This window comes from Salmo trutta, chromosome 12, assembly GCF_901001165.1.
Source record: "Salmo trutta chromosome 12, fSalTru1.1, whole genome shotgun sequence".
Taxonomy (NCBI): Eukaryota; Metazoa; Chordata; class Actinopteri; order Salmoniformes; family Salmonidae; genus Salmo; species Salmo trutta.
The window spans coordinates 29,802,677-29,818,088 of record NC_042968.1 but is presented as its reverse complement, the minus strand read 5'-3'; the positions used below and the strand labels follow the sequence as shown (position 1 = coordinate 29,818,088).

Here is a 15,412-nt window from a genome sequence, read left to right as displayed (position 1 = left end):
GAGATCTGCCAATACCAAAGTCCAGCAGTAGCAGAGGCTCTCAGCTGCAACCTCTAACAGATTTCAGAGCAGATCTGCTTTCAGCTGTGGTGATCCAGTATGACAGTTAGTTCCCCTAGCACTGGCCTGGGCCAAAGGAGGGTGGGTTCAGGGGCTGTGTCCCAAATGGCACCCTATTCCCTAAATAGTGCATTACTTTTGACAAGGGCTCTTTAGGGAATGCAGCCAGTGACCCGACACCTTGAATTTGGCCCAAAGGCCAGTAAAGTGCACCGTCTTAAGGACACCTAATAATGTGTCATGGGAAAGTATGATATCCTGTGTCCAATTTTGCCATATAAACATGTTCAGTACAAGCTGGAGTTACGTGGTGTGGGGTTCTCACTTCACAGGCTCTGTCCCTTTCATTAAAGAAAAACAATAAAATAAAAACTTGTGTTGTTAAATTACATTTTTATAATGTAAATAAATGTAAGTTGTTAGAACCCCCAATCGCTTTCAATTACAGAATGCAGTTGATTTTAAATGTATTTTCTAATGGTAACGGATCACTGTAGGTGGAAAGGACAAAGTCAATACAAACTAATTAAATATAACTATTTCAATTAATCATTGAGAAAAGCCAAACCACATCCAAGGCAATTAAAGCAATATAGTGAACAGTTTAAGTGGATAATTAGCTGATTCTAGCACAGAAGCTAATGTAACAGGTTGCCAACAGTTCCTAGAAGATACTACAGTAGTTAGAGATTGAACGGGATGTTAAGCACTTACAAATGGGTAACATATTGTACGAATTGTAATTCTGAAATTAGATCTTTTTTTGTGGGATGTAACATAACATATTATATGAAATGGATGACTCGTTTTGGCTCGTTATCACTATTTTTAAAACTACTGACTGAAATTATGCAAAACTTTAATAAAATACATCTTTAAGCACCAGTTTTTATTTTATTTTATTTATTTCACCTTTATTTAACCAGGTAGGCTAGTTGAGAACAAGTTCTCATTTGCAACTGCGACCTGGCCAAGATAAAGCGTAGCAATTCGACACATACAACAACAGAGTTACACGTGGAATAAACAAAACATACAGTCAATAATACAGTAGAACAAAGAAAACAAAAAGTCTATATATAGTGAGTGCAAATGAGGTAAGATAAGGGAGTTAAGGCAATAAAATAGGCCATGGTGGCGAAGTAATTACAATATAGCAATTCATCACTGGAATGGTAGATGTGCAGAAGATGAATGTGCAAGTAGAGATACTGGGGTGCAAAGGAGAAAATAAATAAATAAATACAGTATGGGGATGAGGTAGGTAGATAGATGGGCTGTTTACAGATGGGCTATGTACAGGTGCAGTGATCTGTGAGCTGCTCTGACAGCTGGTGCTTAAAGCTAGTGAGGGAGATATGAGTCTCCAGCTACAGAGATTTTTGCAGTTCGTTCCAGTCATTGGCAGCAGAGAACTGGAAGGAAAGACGACCAAAGGAGGAATTGGCTTTGGGGGTGACCAGTGAGATATACCTGCTGGAGCGCGTGCTACGAGTGGGTGCTGCTATGGTGACCAGTGAGCTGAGATAAAGCAGGGCATTACCTAGCAGAGACTTGTAGATAACCTGTAGCCAGTGGGTTTGGCGACGAGTATGAAGCGAGGGCCAACCAACGAGAGCGTACAGGTCGCAACGATGGGTAGTGTATGGGGCTTTGGTGACAAAACAGATGGCACTGTGATAGAATGCATCCAGTTTGTTGAGTAGTGTTGGAGGCTATTTTATAGATGACATCCCCGAAGTCGAGGATCGGTAGGATGGTCAGTTTTACGAGGGTATGTTTGGCAGCATGAGTGAAGGATGCTTTGTTGCGATATAGGAAGCCGATTCTAGATTTAATTTTGGATTGGAGATACTTAATGTGAGTCTGGAAGGAGAGTTTACAGTCTAACCAGACACCCAGGTATTTGTAGTTGTCCACGTATTCTAAGTCAGAGCCGTCCAGAGTAGTGATGCTGGACAGGCGAGCAGGTGCGGGCAGTGATCGATTGAATAGCATGCATTTAGTTTTACCTGCATTTAAGAGCAGTTGGAGGCCACGGAAGGAGAGTTGTATGTCATTGAAGCTCGTCTGGAGGTTAGTTAACACAGTGTCCAAAGAGGGGCCAAAAGTATACAGAATGGTGTCGTCTGCGTAGAGTTGTTAAATCTAGAACCAGTCATAATTCAAGTCATTTTGGTCTAGCGGAAGGAGGAACAGCAACACCATATAAGATATGAGGACCAGTTGCTGAGTTAGTAACACTCATCTCTTTAGCCTATGGGCCTACGTTTGGTGCGCTGCATGGGTCCGGATATGAATCTGTAACTTAGCTTTTTGCAAAGCATCAGACTTTAAATTTTCACAAAGACACCATAGGCTACAGCCAAATGAAAGATCTGATCAGAACAGACACCATTTTTAAAACATAATTCTCACAAATATTCCTTGCCGTTTGAACTAATGCAGCTTGTCCTGTCAGTTTACACAGGCTACAGATGAAGGGCCATTGTCTCACATTACATAACAGTGAGGACTCTCCTGCATGGCAAACACTGCAGGCCAGAGAAGGTGTATTCAAGAGGCAATTACAGAGAAATTGCATCACTGAATCATCTTAAAAAGGTACAGTCTTGGATCTGTTCAATGGTCATTTCAGTTCTATTTAGTCCTACTCATTGGACTGCATTTAGAACCCCATCTATGAATCTGAGAGGGGTTACATTTCCGCAGCCCCATCCCTCAGCTGTATACCAAAACAAATGGCCGGGCTGCAGCTGCTTTCTCTAATCTCAGAATGTAGCTTTAAGCCTGGCATCTCTTTTCAATTATAGGACTTCTTGCATCAGAACTGCTAAGAATGATCAGCCCTCACCACAAGCATGGACTACCCTTGTGTAATGTACAGTACTTAAACAAACAATTTACAAAGGCCAACCAAGCAGAAATAGCTTTGAGACATGCCTGGCAAGCAGCCATATTTGATTTGCAATGCAAACAGGAAGGCCTTCACATTACAACTCAAATGCATGGAGGCGGATGAGTGGAAGTGGAAGGGACACAGTATGGGAAATATTGACTGGAATATGAATACCCAATTTCAACCTCCAACCTTTTGGATCCTGTGCATGTCAGAGGTGTAGTATTGTATCAGTTGCTGTTGGCAGGACCGTAGTCCAGCGAGCTGCAGCTGTGAGCTTGTCATACTTGTGTATGCCGTGTACTTGTGAATGCCGTGTGTTGCCTGTTGCTAATTATAACTGAACATATGAGAATGTGACAGGGTGGGAGAGCACCCACTGAACCGTGGGTTTGGGTCACACGCTCTTAACTGTCTGGGTCCAAACTAAGGCAGAGTTATAATTCTCTACACTTCTCCCAGAGTGTGCATTAGCACACTTCCTCGGATGGATTTTACAATGGTGGAAACTGCCTTCAGCCAACGATTAAACCAATCTCATGCTTGTATCCTAACTAAGCGTTAAGCACAGGCAGGCACAGAAAAGCCCTGGTCTTCAAAGTTCAAAAGGAATCCAGCCGAAGTATTGGAATATCATGATTTGGCTCTTTTGTATAAGGTTACACATAGCTGGGCTGGGTCACACTGAGGTGTGATATTCAGATATATTGTTGTTAATGTGCACGAAGACAGCCCTGGGGCTGCTACTGTGGACTGCATTCATATAGTAGCTTACCTTTCATAATCACACCTAAAATGGTTCTTAAGAGTATTATAGAGGTTAACTCACCTTCACCCCACTGTTACCCAGTGGGGTGATACACAATGCATTAATCAAGAGATTGGCTACAATTCAAGTGATAAAATTAAATTATGTAGTCAAATAAAATCATGTTGAGACTAAGGATACACAGTAGTTATCGTTTGGAATAGTTCTCTGCCCCAACCACTTCCTCTGCTCTGCAGTCTGCACACATCAACCAAGCCCACAGAGAGCTACTTATCTTCCCCTGCGTCTCACCTCCATCCCAGTAGGCCTGGGTCTCACCTCTCCCCTCAGAACCAAGGCACCTGACTGCTGGCCTTGGCAGTAAAGCCCCCTCCCGTCGCCTGGTCCTCCAGACCACCAAGTTGACATTGCACATCCTGCTGTCATTATGCTGCCTGTCGACAGACTGGTTGACTCCCAAATAGCACTCTATTCCCTACAAAGCTAATGAAATGTAGTGCACTATATAAGGAATAGAGTGCTATTTGGAACGTAGGGCAGCCTCCAGCCCTGCTCATTACTTCCTCTCCCTGGGTTGTGATGACAGGCAGCAGAGGCCACTCTGAACACAACACAGGCTGGATCAATAAATTAGCCATAACACTCGTGATGAACTCCTCCACAACCGGATGCTATTGGCCTTAGAGGTCTTTATAAGCCATAAACACATTGGCCTGTGGCTTTGAGAGGCTCTTATTATTGCCTATAGCTGGAATGTGGCACTATCAGGTTTAGTATGTAAAATACAGAACGATGCATAAACCAGTGGTCAGCACCATGTGGGAAATGACATGGATGCCAATCAAACTGACAAACTGTAGCCTATAATCATAACAGAATGTGTATTAATGCATACAATCATATTGCCATTAACGCCATAGAACAGACCCAGATACAAATGCTGTCATGTATCCCACTCCATTACATAGATTCATATTACATTTCTGCTGCTAAAGTGATGTATTCATTGTTCATATTAAACGATGTGAATATAAATACAGCATTCACAAAAAAATAAGGCAGCTTTACTGGTTAGCATCAAACAGCAGTTTCATAAAGGGCTTGATTGTTAGTCTAAATACTGTCACTTCATGCCACTCATCTCAGTGCTGGGAATTGGACAAACAGGCCCATTGAAAGAGCTGAATCCAACGGAAACGGTACTGAACGACCAGTTGTGATTATAGTGCTGTACGAGTTATGATTTCAGATGGTCACACCCATATTGGTTAGGCCACACATATCAAATCTGAGCAAACATACCTCAGACTGTTGATGAACGGTACGCAATGTTTTAGGGAAATGTGTCGTTCAGTACAAACCGTCACGCAACCTAGCAAACGTTGATCCGACCTGAACGCTCCCCATATGTATTCAAATACTTCATTGCTTTTCTATGACAGAGTGGAAGACCAATCCTCTGGGAAAAGCCATGCAGCCCCTCCATCGGCTTCAACTAGACCAGGGCCCAGTTTCCCAAAAGCATATTAAGGCTAAGTTAATCATTAGAACCACTGAGCTGAATGGTTCTAACCATGAACTTAGCCTTCGATGCTTTTGGGAAACCGAGCCCAGAGCTGTTTAATTCCGGTCCTGGAGAGCCCAAACACTACTGCTTTTAGTTTCTACCTGGCAGTTAATAGTTTCTACCTGGCAGTTAATAGTTTCTACCTGGCAGTTAATAGTTTCTACCTGGCAGTTAATAGTTTCTACCTGGCAGTTAATAGTTTCTACCTGGCAGTTAATTGCACTTTCCTGGTGTCCTCAGTCTTATTAGAAGAAGAGCATGAAAACCAGAAGTGTTTTGGCTCTACAGGATTGGCATTGACCAGCCCTGAACTAGATGAAGAGAAGGGAAGGTGCCAACCCCATGTAGAGTGACATTACCTTACCCTGGCCGATCAATAGGATCAATGACTCATTTCAGACATAACAAACCAATCCCAGTATGGTAGGTGTCCCAACAGAGCTATCAGTCAGTCTTCTCTGAGCCATTATGTACCCAGAACATCCTCACTTGAAGACCATGTCTTTTCCTGGCACGCCAAGGACTAAGCCAGGGAGTCTTCTGAACCATGTACTTTTTGTCCATAAAACTGCCCAAAAAAACCTAGCTTGCTCAGCAAACATTTCAAACATCCCCCTTGTTCTGCCACTCATAACATTGTCAACCTTCTACTTATCAACTGAAACCAACAAGTCTACCTCTAAGCCGTACTCCAAGATTCTTATAGGCTAAATGACAAGTTTGCCCAGCTTTACTAGTGGTCCTTTACAAACAGCAATAAAATATGAATGTATCAACACTGTACATGCAGTTATTTGAATAATCATTCACCACATGAAAAAAAATAACATTATTTTGTAGTATTCTTAAAATGATCGAATTGTAGTTATACCAAGCAATGGTAGGCTATACCGTGCAAAATTAATGGTGAATTGACGATATTCTGCATTTAATAGGCTACATGATCACAGTGGTACGTCAATGCAAGCCAAGGGGTGTGGCACTACCATGCGCTGCAAGAAGGCATACAGCATCTTTAAATCACAAAGTAAATAGAGTAATTCGTGGAAATTCCACAGCCAGCAATTATCCGGACCGTTGCACATTCCTGGTTACAATGTTGCCGTTCTTATGACGAGCGACACATAGATATATATATTGTAGCGACCAGCACCCACGCTGGTGCAAAGCTTACGGACGTGGAAAACTGCTGCTGAAATACTGGACGAGTGTGGTTGGATTTAAAAATCATTCGCGTGCTTATTCGACCAGATTCACTATGCAATGAGTGCCTCTGATATAGGGGAAACAGCTTGGCACACTGTTGTGTTTCATATAAAACATATCAAAGCATAGATACTTAATTGGCGTATCATGTATAAACGGAGATAATGCAAAGTTTTAAAAGGTGTCTAGTGGTACTCACTGATGGTAGCGGCTATCAGGTTATAATATGGCGGCTTCAAATCGCACCCCTCCATGCAGTTACAATTTAATTGCCATGACCCCTACGCAGGTACAGCCTATATTTCCAACAATAGCGTAGGCTGTTACATTGGATATACTCAGTAATGTTTATTAAGTTTACAAACGATTTGTTATTATAAAGTGCTCAATTCGGCACTCTCATTTCACAAACAGAGCGACCCCAAAACACATGGACTTCGACTCCTGCTTCTCTTCTTACCAAACGCAATATATGTGGTCATTTAGCCGAAAATGTTACATTTGGGTCTAAACTACTTAATTTCCTGTAGTAGTATGAAAATGCAATGACGTTAATGTGAAATTCCTCAACAGCCAATATCCTCTGCAGCCTAATCTCACACCATGAAATGTGATTTTGACCATAAATTCCCTAAAAGTAGGGGACACGCTCAGGAATTTAAATAAGAAACTGTATGCACAACAGTTGAGTTTACATCCCAGTAAAAACTATGCAGTAAGCATAACTCTGAAACAAGACATACAATCCCATTCATTCGATAGTCAAGCAAGGTTTCTACATCGCCTTGCTCGCTGTTTCGCAACGCACTCCCATCAAATCCCTAATTAAACCAAGCATGGACAGAGAGAATGTCTCATTTCGACGTCTATTCAATAAGCGGACTGGACATACATAATAAGCCGGCAGAAAATGCTATCCTACCTGCGAATATTCTACTGTTTCATTGCCTGCAGTCAGCCCTTCGGATGCACATATAACCAGAAGTCCTGCTCTATTGAGTAAAAACCCCTCCTCGCTGAGGAAATCTCAAAGTGGTCAAATAGTGAACAGTAGTGGTGGTTGGTGTTGAAGGGAGGGGAGGTAAGGGGATAGTGCTAGGAAAGCGGAAACACGTCATAAAAGAGGGACCTTAAGGGGCTTTGTAGTCACTTCTGCATTGTAGACAATTATGTCCATAGCTGTGTTCCATCTACTACATTGTAGAATAACAGTGAAGACATCAAAACTATGAAATAACACATATGGAATCATGTAGTAAAAAAAAGTGCTAAACAAATATATTTTAGATTCTTCAAAGAAGCCACCCTTTGCATTGATGACAAGTTTGCACACTCTTTGCATTCTCTCAACCAGCTTTATGAGGTAGTCACCTGGAATGCATTTCGACTAACAGGTGTGCCTTGTTAAAAGTTAATGTGTGGAATTTATTTTTATTTGAAGCATCACTTTATACGTCACTTGTTTGTATCAATTGCAAAGACATTGGCAAGTTTGTATTTGTAGTCAACTTTGTTCTGAAGTTTACAGCAGAGAGATAGGGATGAACCATGTGATTCTATGTTTAGTGGAGATTTTCTGTGTATAAAGTGACGCGGTAGGCCAAAAAAGCATCTAACGACGCACTTAGCCCCACAGTCTACTATAGAGGAGGAACGCTGTGGAGCCAAACTTGGCTCTTGTTTTCAGGGCAAAGTGTAGTAGAGGAAAGAACTTGGTACTCGTTGTCAGGGCAGAGGAATGTAAAAATAAGACAAACCCGTAAGGTGGTGTTAACCCACAGAGTGAGCTGCAGACAGAAGTATAAGCACAACAACATTCCAGGGATTCTGATGTGAACACCCTGGAACACCTACACTCAGTTCAGACCGCCTGCTGCTAATCTTTACCCTTAGTTCTCATGTTAGGCTTTGCTTTGACCAAATGTTTTATTCTATTTACTATACTAAATCATCTTTCAGTATAAAGAAGTGCATTGATAAGCACATTGTAATTACTAAATATTAATTATCACAGTGCCATCCGTTTTGTCACCAAAGCCCCATATACTACCCACCACTGCGACCTGTACGCTCTCGTTGGCTGGCCCTCGCTTCATACTCATTGCCAAACCCACTGGCTCCAGGTCATCTACAAGACCCTGCTAGGTAAAGTCCCACCTTATCTCTGCTCGCTGGTCACCATAGCAGCACCCACTCGTAGCACGCGTTCCAGCGGGTATATCTCACTTGTCACCCCCAAAGTCAATTCCTCCTTTGGCCGTCTCTCCTTCCAGTTCTCTGCTGCCAATGACTGGAACGAACTACAAAAATCTCTGAAACTGGATACACTTATCTCCCTCACTAGCTTTAAGCACCAGCTATCAGAGCAGCTCACAGGTCACTGCACCTGTACATAGCCCATCTATAAATAGCCCAAACTACCTCTTCCCCTACTGTATTTATTTATTTTTCTCCTTTGCACCCCAGTATTTCTACTTTGCACACTCATCTACTGTCAAATCTACCATTCCAGTGTTTAATTGCTATATTGTATTTACTTCGCCACCATGGCCTATTTATTGCCTTTACCTCTCATATCTCACCTCATTTGCTCACATTGTATATAGACTTATTTTTCTACTATATTATTGACTGTATGTTTGTTTTACTCCATGTGTAACTCTGTGTTGTTATATGTGTCGAACTGCTTTGCTTTATCTTGACCAAGTCGCAGTTGTGAATGAGAACTTGTTCTCAACTTGCCTACCTGGTTAAATAAAGGTGAAATAAAAAATGGCGCAGCCATGGGTGGGCCTGGGAGGGCATAGGCCCACCCACTGGGGAGCCAGGACCAGCCAATCAGAATGAGTTTTTCCCCACAAAAGGGCTTTATTACAGACAGAAATACTCTTGTTTCACCAGCTGTCCGGGTGGCTGGTCTCAGACGATCCCGCAGAAGCTGGATGTGGAGGTCCTGGGCTGGCGTGATTACACGTGGTCTGCGGTTGTGAGGCCGGTTGGACGTATAGCCAAATTCTCTAAAATTACTTTGGAGGCGGCTTATGGTAAAGAAATGAACATTCAACTTTCTGGCAACAGCTCTGGTGGACATTCCTGCAGTCAGCATGCCAATTGCACGCTCCCTCAACACTTGTGGCATTGTGTTGTGTGAAAAAACAGCACATTTTAGAGTGGCCTTTTATTGTCCCCAGCAAACAAATTTGTGCACAAAATTTGAGAGAAATACTATTTTTGTGTATATGGAAAATGTCATTTCAGCTCATGAAACATGGGACAAACACTTTACATGTTGCATTTATATTTTTGTTCAGTGTAGTAATACTGTAAGAACTCCTAAAAAGCTCAAGTCTCACTCAGTCTGGATGTGTACAGCACAAGGATGTCTACCGGTATATGTTTATGGTACAGCAACCTAGTGACGTTATATCTGGTACAATTAAAGCAAACTCATTAAGTGAGAAAATATAGAGGCATATTTAGAAAGCAGATTTCACAAAGAGATTTATTTTCACTCCGACACATTTTCATGTTCAAACATCTTGCTTCCTCTAAAACAAGTAACCGCAGGCATCAATGGGATAGACTTCAAGGCTAGGGCCTGAATCCAACTTGACTGTAGATTAATGGACATTTCTACATATGGAGGTTTTAATGTCGTGCTTCTGTATTACACACAAAAAAGCAGAAACAGTGAAGACCACTTTCCAAAACGTAATATGGTAATGTGGGTCTACCTGTGGTTAGTGGGAAGAGATTAGCACCGTTATCTCAGTGGTACCCTACCAGATACATGAAAGGTTATATGAGTTACTCTTTCAAGGAAATTATTTTCATTTCTGGAAGGAAAAGTAAAATCGGTATTCCATACTTGTTCTAAATGTTTTTTAGATTCTTTAACCTATGTTTTACCAAAACAAGTTAGTATGGCTGAGTTAAATTCCATAAACGAAGGGCTTGCCGCATGTGGATGAGCATTAAAATAAGGCTATACTCGGCCATAGCCCTTCTCTGGTTATTGTATGACTGCTGTATGACAGGTCAAATAAAGTAAATACTGCCACCCCATGGTTAACTGTGAGAAGTGCAAACATGTGCCGCACACCTGCTGCTTGTAAGAGGGCATGATTTTTGTACATTACCAAAGACACTTCCTCTTTGGAATGACATGTGGTAACCATCTGGGTTAAAAAGAGAAGTCAGATCATAGTTCCAGTCTCAAACATGATATGGCATCTAAAAAGGTCAAATTAAAAGACGACCATGCCTGTGTTGGAGAGAAAGGATTCAGTCTCACACAGCTGGTTTGGGCTATCATGGATCCAATCGTTTTACTGAACTAATTAATCAAACAAGTTAGTTCTGCTTTGGTAATATCCTTATTTGTGGCAGACCCACTAGTAGGGCAACCCCTCTTCCTCCTCCTCTTCAGCTGCTTTGGGCTCAGGCTTCCTGATGGAGGACTCCATCCCAGGCAGACTTGTCCTCCTCCGGGCAGCCGTCTCAATCTTCTGCACCAGCTCCACGTCCCAGGGGTGGGTGACGAAGCTGAGCACCTCCCCATCCTCCATACTCCCTGCCCGGCCGACCCGCCCCGCCCGGTGGATGTAGTCCGTGTGGGATTCTGGGAAGTCGTAGTTGACCACCAGACAGACCCTCTGGGTGTCCAGTCCTCGGGAAGCGATGTCGGTACAGATCAGCACGTCCACCTATAGGGATAGAATGTGAAACGTAGCCTATACCGTGTCTCTGTTATTAATTACATATTAGCTATGTGTTTTGTTATGATCTGTGGTCAATGTGTTATTTTTACTGGGTGTCTTTTTAAAGTGTTTCTTTATTGTGTCACATGGAGCTTGTCACACAATACGGACATAGATATTATCACATGGAGTTTGATAAGGAATTTGAAACTGAATAAGCAGACAAAGTATTTTCTCGTCTCATATCACCTGTCCCTTCTGGAAGGAGTGGAAGATTCCAGCCCGGAGGGAGGCAGGCATCTCCCCCTGCAGTCGGACGTGTCTCAGCCCCATGTCCTCCAGGGAGTAGCCCAGCCAGTTGACTGTAGAAGCCCGGTTACAGAACACCAACACCCCAGCCTTGTCCTGCTCTGCTGCCTTCAGGGCCTGGTGGAGCTCCAGAAGCTTGTCAGCTCCCCTCACCTTAACATTGAATAATATAGATTTGTTATAGATAGAATATAATTTATAGTGTACTATCATTTATACTTTAATAATTTAATACTATAAATTACTATATAATTTATAGTATACTAATGTAATTCATAGTATTCTGTCAAACTATAGGATGAATCGCGATTAATCGCAAATTCTGAATTTGCTCAATTTGAGCTGTAATAGATTTTTTGACAAAAAGCATTATGGAATATTGACGTCTTGATTTTGTCCAAAATAACGGTAAGCAAAATCTGATGAATTAATTAACTCTTTCTTTAACCTCAATGTCAACTTGATTTGACATCGCATTGTTGTTTTTAGCTGTATAGATGATGTATTTTTAATGCCTTCAGACAATGTGAATAATCACAATAAAAAAAAAAATGTATGCACGGAAATTACAAAAAGTTAACTCCAGTTAACTGATTAACTTTGACAGCTCTACTATAAATACCTAAGTACTAGTACATGGTTTTTATATAGGACCCAAAGACACTTTACAATATTGAAGAACACCAAATAAACAAAACACTAATACCAAACCAATGAAAACAAAAAAACAAAAATGTGGGGAATACCTTCAGGAAGGTCTGTTTTACATGTGGCATGAGGAAGTGAAGATTTTTGCTCTTGATGGTCACCATGCTGCCCAGGTCCGTCACCTATAAGAACAAGTCAGTCTCATTTTAATGTGCATTTTCCATGGGTCTCAACACATTTTACATGAGGCAGGAATATGCACTACTTTTGACCAGAGTCCTATGTGGTAGTGCACTATAGTATAGGGAGTAGGGTGTACAGGGAGTTTGGGACGCAACCAATGTAGGAAAAAGTAATGATAATGACCTGGCTGAGAACTTCTCCGACCCCACCGGGGAACGTGGCCCCCACCACCACCAGCTGGGCCTTGCGGGTGGGGCCGGGGCCCCGGGTCTCTGAGGGGTCGCAGGCCACGCGGGTCTGGGCCAGGATGCTCTCCAGCATGCCAGAGAAGCTGGGATCAAACATGGTGTCTGCCTCGTCCACCACCATGAAGCTCAGCTCCCCAAGGTCTAGGTAGCGTCTCCGCAGGGCCTTGACGAGGGCACCAGGTGTGGCCACCAACACATCCGGGGGACCCTTGGTGAAGGCCAGCTTGATGTTGCCCACACCTCTCCCACCTCCCACTGTCTTCACCATCAGCCCGAATGGGCCACACAGGCTCCTAGCCACAGCTGAGACCTGGTCAGCAAGTTCTCTAGAGGGGACAATGATAACAGAGCGAGTCCTGGGTGTGGTCTCTATAGACACGGAATCTGCTTTCTCAGCCTGTAGTTTGTGAATGACAGGCAACAGGTAGCTCAGGGTTTTGCCACTGCCCGTCTCAGCTGCGCACAGGATGTTGTAGCCTTTCAGGAGCTTGGGGATGGTTTGTAGTTGAACGGTTGTAGGGCGAGTTATGTTGTCCTTGCCCAAAGCCTCCACTAAGTCCGGGCAGAGGTGAAGGTTGTGAAATGTAATAGGTTTACTCTTCTCTTTGAGTTTGTCACCCTCCTCATCCTGGATTTCTGTGACAAAGGGTGGAGTACGCTGAGTGTTGTTAACTGTGAAGTAGTCACCAAATGATTTGTTGTGTTTCCATCCTTTGGAGGAGAGATGGGGCTGCTCAAATTTCCCAAGTGTGTAGCCTGCGGACTGATTCAGTTCTGGGTTCTTGCTTTTGATTAGGAGCTTGCCAGCCTTGATGGTGTTGACTTTGTTCTTGCCTCTCACCTGCTTCACATGTTCTACCTGCTCCTGCATGTGTCTGGGAATACGAATGACCACAGGCTGTGCTGTGGTTGACATGGTATGGCCACCACAGGCTGAACTGATTGTACCATGACTACATGCTAGTGCTCTGAAATTACCCGAGGACGAGAAGTTGTGTTTTGATATCAACGTAAACAACACTGAGTAGCCGACCTTCACAGACTGCATTCTGATGGTAAGTTAGCTAGCTTACTAGCTAGCTAACGTAAGGTAAGAGGAATCAGCTGGTGCACGTCTTCACAAATAGACAATACAGTTTCTGTTGTATTTCATTATAGTGTATAATTTATCAAATGCTTCCGAGAACAAGATATATTTGATTATATACGTTTTTACCAGACTATTTTCCGTTTAATTGCACATGCGTCGGTGGCGAATAATGATGACGTCGATCTGTCGCAAGAGATGACGCCCTGCTTATTGAATAGAACGGGTAGCCCAGATAGAAATCTAATATATAGAATGGACATTTCAACAACAACAAAAATTGCTCTCCAGTTGTTATTTTTATGACATTTTGCTGTTTAGAAAGCAAGTTAGATGTAATGTACATTATGGAACGTTTTTAATGGTACGTGTCGGCTACCTGTGTAGTACTCGAATGGAACAGGGTAAAATATGTGGGCCAACTTCCATCCACAGTGGAAATCAGTCTTATATTTCTGTGTTGTGTTAATGTATTATTGTACTTGAGTACAACTTGAGTTTGGCTGTGTGGATTGGAGACAGCCAGCCAAGTCATTATTGTGTTTCAATACTGGGTTAATTGTTAAATTAAATTATGCATGTATCTGTCTTAAGACCATTTTGATATTGATCCTTACTAGTATGGTTAAACTTTGCTGTGTATGCATGTGTGGTAGACTAGTTTGATGTGCTTCGATCTGTGCTCTGCCATGATGATACATGTACTAAATCATTATTGTAGACTATTGTACTGAAGAGCCACTGACAACCTGTGGACCTTTTTTGGCATTCTAAATCCCCAGCCCATACCTGTTTGAACTATTTTATAATCATTTATATTAAAATCTATATTTTGCGATAACCTTATGGTGACTTCCAGGACCAGTGCCCATTCAGGTCTTCTTTGACACTGCTGACCTAAAAGAACATACTTCATAAAATAGAATAGACTTGTACATTTGTACACTAAAAAACAAACAAGAAAGTCATACATTTATTGAGCTTCTCTCCACCCTAGATCAAAGCCAATGTGATGGTACAACCCACATGATGAGCTCATAGCTCTATTCACCCTGGACCTGATTATGAAGATTGCCTCTGATGATCTCTGTGGTTCAGTAATTACTGATCTGTCACCAGTATTGATTCCTCACCAGGCACAGTTCCCATGCCCTGAATGAACCGGTTGACTGATTGATTTTCTGAAGCGTCAGAACATCACACATACGTTGTCAGTAACAGGGTGTCTGACTGTGTCACGTGTTGACTGTTGGTTCAAGCATTGGGCAACACCCTGACATTGCTATCCAGAACAGTACTGGTGGCAAAAAGAGGAAAAATAGAAGAGCTTTGACAGTATTAGAGAGAACTACGGGAAAGCTGTGAGCAGTGAGGAGAGGCGAATAATGTTGGGTCTTGATTGATTTTGTTGTTGTTCTTTCAGTAAACAGTGGAGGGCAAACTACATCAAGGATGAAAACCAGTAAGTCAAACCCGTAAACCACAAAACCTGTCGTATGCTCCACTCAATGTCTATCCTGTGTATGCATTTTACACTCTTCTTCAGAATTTTTGGGCCAATTTCTCAGCCAATTTTTCCAGTATACTTTTGCATTTTTTCATAGTTAAATAAAGGTTCAATTTAAATGTAAAAAAATATAAATAGGCTACATGGTGTCTAGATGTGGCTATTTTCACTTAGGTGTTCAGTCAAAATGCTTTTTACTGTTATACTCAGTTCAGTTATGTACCAATAT

The 15,412-nt window shown here is 42.2% G+C and overlaps 2 protein-coding genes across 5 annotated transcripts in view; both read right to left on the bottom strand.

The window, feature by feature from the left end:
- The window catches only part of LOC115203319 (talin-2), a 135,380-nt gene extending 127,835 nt beyond the window's left edge, over positions 1-7,545 (bottom strand). For 2 of the 4 annotated variants that reach the window (XM_029767905.1, XM_029767906.1), the window contains exon 1: positions 7,424-7,545. The gene's annotated coding sequence lies outside the window, so the exon portion shown is untranslated. The remainder of the gene's footprint in view (positions 1-7,423) is intronic. The other 2 variants (XM_029767907.1, XM_029767908.1) reach the window with 1 other exon arrangement.
- Positions 7,546-9,976: 2,431 nt separating this feature from the next.
- On the bottom strand, positions 9,977-13,862 carry LOC115203320 (probable ATP-dependent RNA helicase DDX28). Its single transcript, XM_029767909.1, has 4 exons — positions 12,525-13,862; positions 12,257-12,340; positions 11,451-11,663; positions 9,977-11,207 (listed from the first exon to the last, which is right to left on the bottom strand). The coding sequence occupies exons 1-4, from the start codon at positions 13,635-13,637 to the stop codon at positions 10,896-10,898; spliced, it is 1,722 nt and encodes a 573-aa protein (XP_029623769.1). The 5' UTR covers positions 13,638-13,862; the 3' UTR covers positions 9,977-10,895.
- Between the last annotated feature and the right edge of the window lie 1,550 nt (positions 13,863-15,412).